Here is a 7,920-nt window from a genome sequence, read left to right on the forward strand (position 1 = left end):
GCTTTGTCCTGTTGAAAAACTAATGATAGTCCATCTAAGCACAGACCAGATGGGATGGCGTATCGCTGCAGAATGCTGTGGTAGCCATGCTGGTTAAGTGTGCCTTGAATTATAAATAAATCAGACAGTCTCACCAGCAAAGCAACCCCACACCATCACACCTCCTCCTCCATGAATCACGGTGGGAACCACACATGCGGAGATCATCCGTTCACCTACTCTGCGTCTCACAAAGACACAGCGGTTGGAACCAAAACTCTCAATTTGGACTCATCAGACAAAAGGACAGATTTCCACAGTCTAATGTCCATTGCTTGTGTTTCTTGGCCAAGCAAGTATTTTGTTCTTATTGGTGTCCTTTAGTAGTGGTTTCTTTGCAGCAATTCGACCATGGAGGCCTGATTCACGCAGTCTCCTCTGAACAGTTGATGTTGAGATGTATATGGTACTTGAACTCTGTGAAACATTCATTTGGCCTGCAATCTGAGGTGCAGTTAACACTAATGAACTTATCCTCTGCAGCAGAGGTAACTCTGGGTCTTCCTTTTCTGTGGCGGTCCTCATGAGAGCCAGTTTCATCATTGCGCTTGATGGTTTTTGCAACTGCACTTGAAGAAACTTTCAAAGTTCTTGACATTTTCAGGATTCACTGACCTTCATGTCTTACAGTAATGATGGACTGTCATTTCTTTTTGCTTATTTGAGCTGTTCTTGCCATAATTGGTTAATAATATGGACTCTTTTACCAAATGGGCTAACTTCTGTAAACCATCCCCACCTTGTCACAACACAACGGATTGGCTCAAACGCATTAAGAGGGAAAGAATTCCACAAATTAAATGCATTCCAGGTGACTACCTCATGAAGCTGGTTGAGAGAATGCCAAGAGTGTGCAAAGCTGTCATCAAGGCAAAGGGTGCCTACTTCGAAGAATCTCAATATAACATGTATTTTGATTTGTTTAACACTTTTTTGCTTACTACATGATTCCATATGTGCTATTTCATATTTGTGATGTCTTCACTATTGTTCTACAATGTAGAAAATAGTAAACATTAGAAAACCCCAAAATGAGTAGGTGTGTCCAACTTTTGACTGGTACTGTATGTCTTTCAGGTTTGGTAAGTACAAAAAATGTAATAAAAAACAAAAACTACATTACCAGCTAAAATATTGCAATCAGATTAAAGATACTTTGAAAAACTAGATGATTACTTCTTGGATTACTTCTTAAATACAGAAATTATGTTAGTGAAAAAATATATATACACATTATGACACCAATCTGTTTTGTTAATGACATTCAAGTTAGCATTGAAAAAAAGTGCAAGTTCAAGTTTGTTCRACCTAAGGAAGTCTGAGCACCTGTCAGAGACCACTATGATGACACACCAAATGCGTTTGATGGATACATTTTGTCTTCTTCTAATGCTTCTTAAGGATAAAGTAAGCCAAAAGTAACAGAAAGTAATCAGTGTGTTACTGAGTCCAAAAGTMACTTTACTGATTACAGTTTTGGACAGGTAACTAGTAACTAACATGTTACATTTAGAAAGTAACCTCACCATGTCACGCCCTGACCTTAGAGAGCCTTTTTATGTCTCTATTTGGTTTGGTCAGGGTGTGATTTGGGGTGGCATTCTATGTTTTTGTTTTCTATGATTTTGTATTTCTATGTTTTGGCTGGGTATGGTTCTCAATCTAAATCTATCYTTGTCTCTGATTGGGAACCATACTTAGGTAGCCCTTTTCCCTCCTTTCTTTGTGGGAAGTTAACTTTGTTTGTGGCACATAGCCCTTKAGCTTCACGGTTGTTTTGTATTGTTTATTGTTTTTGTCGGCGTCATTTCTAAATCAAAGGAATATGTACGCTCAACACTCTGCGCTTTGATCTACTTCCTTTGACGGCAGTCACACACCAACCCGGTTTCTAGGCTAATAGCAAATACGCATCAGGAAGCAGGAATATGTTCTTTGGCATTTCCTGGTATCTTAGTGAGATTTCCTCCAATGAATAGACTAACGAGAACCAGAACCACTCTTTCCTATCAGTGCAATTAATGCATGATTACATGAATAGCCTACCTACCATCACGTATGGTTCCTGCGTTAGGATAAAGGATAAACACTGGATGTGTCATCTCAATAGGAAATGACCTTTACATTTCTTTCGAAGAATGTTATAGATTGAGCAGAATCCTAAAATAGGTTACAGATATCCACGTCAACACGTTTAATTGATAAGTAAAATAGGTTCCGTTAAAACCAACCGCAGTGACGCCCACGCTCAATGCGCTTGTAGGCGCGCGCTTAAATAGCCGGACTCGTTTCTGGACCAAAGAAAGAAAGCATCCTTTTGAATCCAAGGAGAACTGCATTAGCCTACACAATGATGGTATGTGGAAACATATGTTTAGTCTGTATTGAAAACGGTGGTTTTAGTTCATTGCAATTAACGGAATATGAAATTGTGAACCGAATGCTTTATAAACAAACTGAATGACAACCTGTCTGTTCTTTCTTCACAGCTCTTTTTTACGGTGATGCTAGTCWGTGCTGATGCCAGTATGGCACTTCACGCCCAAACTTTCAAAAAAGATGATCCGTACTCCGGTCGTTCGTTAGTGTGTGATCGCTGTCCACCTGGAACGTACCTCCGCGCGCCCTGCAGTGCCACCCGAAAGAGCGACTGTGCGAAATGTCCCAAAGGGGCATACACAGAATTTTGGAACCACATCTCCATGTGCCTGCGCTGCAGCATGTGCGCCGAGAACCAGGTTGTCAAGCAGGAGTGTTCTCCATCCAACAACTGCGAGTGCGAGTGCAAGGAGGGTTACTACTTCAACAAGAGATACGAAGCATGCATCAAACATAAAGAATGCCCCCCTGGTTATGGAGCGAATAKTACAGGTATGACAAAAAAATWGCCAGTTATACGCACGGAAAAAAATAATAATAGGCCTACGAGAAATGACTATTTCCACTTAAGTCTATGATAACAAAGTGTTTTAATCATAATAGTCGATAGTTCCATATGCATACATTGAATGTTCACATGTCTCAGTATTATTCTGACTGCGTTTGTCTTTGTTTGGATTGTAAAAAGAGAAAAATGGCATTTGGTATCAATACCGAATTTACTAATTAAGGCGAATTTAAGGAATACTTCAATTATTTTACAGTGCATTCGGAAAGTATTCAGACCCCTTGACTTTTTCCACATTTTGTTATGTTACAGCCTTATTCTAAAATTGATTACATATTTTTTTTCTTCTCATCAATCTACACACATTACCCCATAATGATGAGCAGAAACAGGTTTAGATATTTTTGCAAAAATAAAAAATAAATATCACATTTACATAAGTATTCTGACCCTTTACTCAGTACTTTGTTGAAGCACCTTTGGCAGCTATTACAGCCATGAGTCTTCTTGGGTATAATGCTACAAGCTTGGCACACCTGTATTTGGAGTTTCTCCCATTCTTCTCTGCAGATCCTCTCATGCTCTGTCAGGTTGGATGGGGAGCGTTGCTGCACAGCTATTTTCAGGTCTCTCCAGAGATGTTTGATCAGGTTCAAGTCTGGGCTCTGGCTAAGCCACTCAAGGACATTCAGAGACTTYTCCCGAAGCCACTCCTGCATTGTCTTGGATATGTGCTTAGGGTCGTTGTSCTGTTGGAAGGTGAACCTTCGCCCCCAGTCTGAGGTCCTGAGCGCTCWGGAGCAGGTTTTCATCAAGGATCTCTCTGTACTTTGCTCCGTTCAGCTTTCCCTCGATCCTGAGTAGTGACCCAGTCTCTGCTGCTGAAAACATCCCCATAGCATGATGCTGCCACCACCATGCTTCACCGTAGGGATGGTGCCAGGTTTCCTCCAGACATGARGCTTGGCATTCAGGTCAGAGTTCAATCTTGGGTTCATCAGATCAGATAATCTTGTTTCTCATGGTCTGAGAGTCCTTTAGGTACCTTTTGTCAAACTCCAAGTGGGCTGTCATGTGTCTTTTACTGAGGAGTGGCTTACGTCTGGCCATTCTACCACAAAGGCCTGATTGGTGGAGTGCTGCAGAGATGGTTGTCCTTATGGAAGGTTCGCCCATCTCCACAGAGGAACTCTGGAGCTCTTTGAGTGGCCATCGGGTTCTTGGTCACCTCACTGACCAAGGCCCTTCTCCCCTGATTGCTCAGTTAGGCCTGTCGGCCAGCTCTAGGAAGAGTGTTGGTGGTTCCAAACTTCTTCCATTTAAGAATGATGGCGGCCACTGTGTTCTTGGGGACCTTCAATACTGCAGAAATGTTTTGGTACCCTTCCCCAGATCTGTGCCTCGACACAATCCTGTCTCGGCGCTCTACGGACAATTATTTCGACCTCATGGCTTGGTTTTTGCTCTGACATGCACTGTCAACTGTGGGACCTTWTATAGACAGGTGTGTTTCTTTTAAATAATGTCCGATCAATTGAATTTACCACAGGTGGACTCCAATCAAGTTGTAGAAACATCTCAAGGATGATCAATAGAAACAGGATGCATCTGAGCTCAATTTCAAGTCTCATAGCAAAGGGTCTGAATACTTATGTAAATAAGGTATCTGTTTTTATTGTTAATACATTTGCAAACATTTATAAAAACCTGTTTTCACTTTGTCATCATGGGGTAGGTATTGTGTGTAGATTGATGAGGAAAATGTTTTAATATATTTTTGAATAATGTTGTAATGTAACAAAATGTGGAAAAKGTCAAGGGGTCTGCATACTTCCCAAATGCACTGTATGTAGATAGCATTATAGCAGTCTAATGCAACATATGGACAAGTAGTGACTGCAAAACACACTTCGGGTTTGTTAAACTAGCCACTGCAAACAATTAGCAAATATTAGCAATGTTTTATCAATTCCCCATGCAAATCAGTCCCCCCCGTTTAGCATGTATCAAATGCCATAATCAAATCTTAAATGGATTGTGTTCCTCAATGAATTGCTTTAAAATAATGTTGAGATAAATATTGTGGCATACACATCAAAACATTTCCTCAGGTACACCACAACAAGATACAGAATGTGTGCAGTGTCAACCCGGATTCTATTCTAACGTTTCCTCGGCAAAAGCAATCTGTGTTGCCCACTCAAACTGCGAAGCTGGTGGACTGCGCGTGGTGCTGAAAGGCAGGGGCTGGCACGATACACTGTGTGCCTCATGTGATGACCTCAAAACTCGTGGTAAAACACATTATGAATAACAATATCTATACTGAAAGACTAATCATTTGTGGCCTCAATTGAGTTTACGTTTCTCAACCATGTTTATTTTTTCTTCAGATGGAGCTGGATATCTGCAGGAAATCCTTCCTGCGTTCTTCACTCAACTTCACCAGAAGATGYGCATTAAGAGAATACGTCGGTTAGCGATGAGGCTGCCACAAGAGGGAGGCAAGAAACCGCTCCGAGGAACAGTCATGAAACTTTCTAGGAGGGGTCTTAARGACTTTATGAACAGTTGGGACCAAGGTGCAGGGAAAGACCAAGTTAGGAAACTTCCAGAGATGTTAAGGAAGACAGGGGCCCACAATGCAGCAGACAAACTAGAGCTTAAACTGAAATATATAGACCAACAATTCAAACTCTGTGAAGMGTTAGTTGAAGTAGCCTAAAATGGGTTAAAGTAGCCTCTCATCCCCATCTTCTTAATAACATATCTTGACAGGAAAAAGTAAGTTGTCCATTTTAAAATGGTTCATATAGGGTACGTGGGCTATGCAGTCTAGACCAGGGTTCCCCAATATGTGGCCGTGATTTTATTTGGCCTCCCAAGTCTTCTGAGCAAAAAAAGTAAAACATTTGAAGAATTATCATAAATCTATATATATATATATTTATTTATTTTGGGGTCACTTAAATGTCCTTGTTTTTGAAAGAGAAGCACATTTTTTGTCCATTGAAATAACATCAATTTATCAGAAATACAGTGTAGACATTAATGTTGTAAATGACTATTGTAACTGGAAACGGCTGATTTTTTAAAATGGAATATCTACATAGGCGTACAGAGGTCCATTATCAGCAACCATCACTCCTGTGTTCRAATAGCATGTTGTGTAAGTTAATCCAAGTTTATCATTTTAAAAGGCTAATTGAGCATTAGAAAACCCTTTTGRAATTATGTTAGCACAGCTGAAAACTGTTGTTCTTATTTAAAGAAGCAATAAAACTGGCCTTCTGTAGACTAATTGAGTTTCTGGAGCATCAGCATTTGATTACAGGCTCAAAATGGGCAGAAACAAAGAACTATCTTCTGAAACTCGTCAGTCTATTCTTGTTCTGAGAAATGAAGGCTATTCCATGTGAGAAATTGCCATGAAACKTAAGATCTCGTACAATGCTGTGTACTACACCCTTCGCAGAACAGCGCAAACTGGTTCTAACCAGAATAGAAAGAGGAGTGGGAGGCCCCGGTGCACACTGAGCAAGAGGACAAGTACATTAGCGTTTGAGAAACAGACACCTCACAGATCCTCAACTGGCAGCTTCATTAAATAGTACCCGCAAAACACCAGTCTCAACGTCAACAGTGAAGAGGCGACTCTGGGATGCTGGCCTTCTAGGCGMAGTTGCAAAGAAAAAGCCATATCTCAGACTGGCCAATAAAAATAAAAGATTAAGATGAGCAAAAGAACACAGGCACTGGACATAGGAACTCTGCCTAGAAGGCCAGCATCCCGGAGTCGCCTCTTCACTCTTCCCAGAAGAGTAGAGGCTGTTATAGCAGCAAAAGGGGGACCAACTCCATATTAATGCCCATGATTTTGGAATTAGATATTCAACAAGCAGGTGTCGACATACTTTTGGTCATGTAGTGTATGTTCCCAAGTATTCATATGCATAAATAGAGGCATGTGAGATCATATCCCAGTGTAATCAAGGTTTGAAAGTATTCTGTTTTTGTCAAATACTATATCTGTTTGGGATTCTTGTGGTCAATTTGCAGTTTACAAATTATTTCTAACTATCCAAAAAAACATTCCTTACCCCAGCATACTGGGTACTATCCGGCAGAATAACAACAACAAAAAYGAGCATTCTGTTTCTGCGTAAATCTGATAGATTTATTGATGGAACAAACCASCCTTTTCGTTTAAACTGGGCTGAAGCGCATTTGGGTATACCTTTATTTAATTATTTATATGTAACTGGGGACTCCTGATCTAGACCTATCGTTCATTGATTGCATGTTTCTACTGACCTCTGTGGCAGTCAATGATTACACATTCAAACACACATAATGTTGGCGTTTTGTGATTTTGTTGCATTTTAAGAAAGATTTWAAAAAGGCACACTTTATAGATATAGAAAATTCAATTGTTGCAGAATGAAAATGTGTATTTAACTTCTAATATATGGATTGTTACATAATATTTAAATGAAATATACAACATTCTAATAGTATAGCATGAAGTCTTGAAATGCTTTTTGCAATAAAAGGTTATTCTTGCTTAAACGTCCTTTTCATGTAATTGTTCATGTGAGACACAAGCACTTTTGTCTACTCTTACATAAACGTCTCTACACTTCAAGGTAGCTATTTTTCTTTCTACATGACATAGATACACTTACAGTACACGTTTCTGATCTGCTAGTGTCATTTCTCATGGAGTCTTACCCTTGGAATGTGTAGTCAATTCAAACAATTCAACATACACAAATGGATTGGGAAGAGTTGAAATGATTATTTCAGCTGAAGGTTTTCAATTTAATAACGCTGGCATTGACATGAGCARAGTGCTTTCTCCACTCAAATAACAAACTCTCCATTTACACAAACAATCCGCAATCAAATAATCCAGTCAATAACCCAAACTGTTAATACAGTATTATCTAGGTTATCACTTCTTCCTAGGCTACAGACAATAACCCGAGCRATAG

The 7,920-nt window shown here is 39.8% G+C and overlaps 1 protein-coding gene across 1 annotated transcript; it reads left to right on the top strand.

Moving 5' to 3' along the window:
- The first annotated feature begins 2,089 nt into the window (after nucleotides 1–2,089).
- Nucleotides 2,090–7,488, top strand: tnfrsf11b (tumor necrosis factor receptor superfamily, member 11b). Its single transcript, XM_023976434.2, has 4 exons — nucleotides 2,090–2,395; nucleotides 2,529–2,910; nucleotides 5,038–5,220; nucleotides 5,320–7,488. The coding sequence occupies exons 1-4, from the start codon at nucleotides 2,390–2,392 to the stop codon at nucleotides 5,649–5,651; spliced, it is 903 nt and encodes a 300-aa protein (XP_023832202.1). The 5' UTR covers nucleotides 2,090–2,389; the 3' UTR covers nucleotides 5,652–7,488.
- Nucleotides 7,489–7,920: the final 432 nt, after the last annotated feature.

The sequence above is a fragment of the Salvelinus sp. IW2-2015 genome, linkage group LG31 (assembly GCF_002910315.2).
Source record: "Salvelinus sp. IW2-2015 linkage group LG31, ASM291031v2, whole genome shotgun sequence".
NCBI lineage: Eukaryota > Metazoa > Chordata > Actinopteri > Salmoniformes > Salmonidae > Salvelinus > Salvelinus sp. IW2-2015.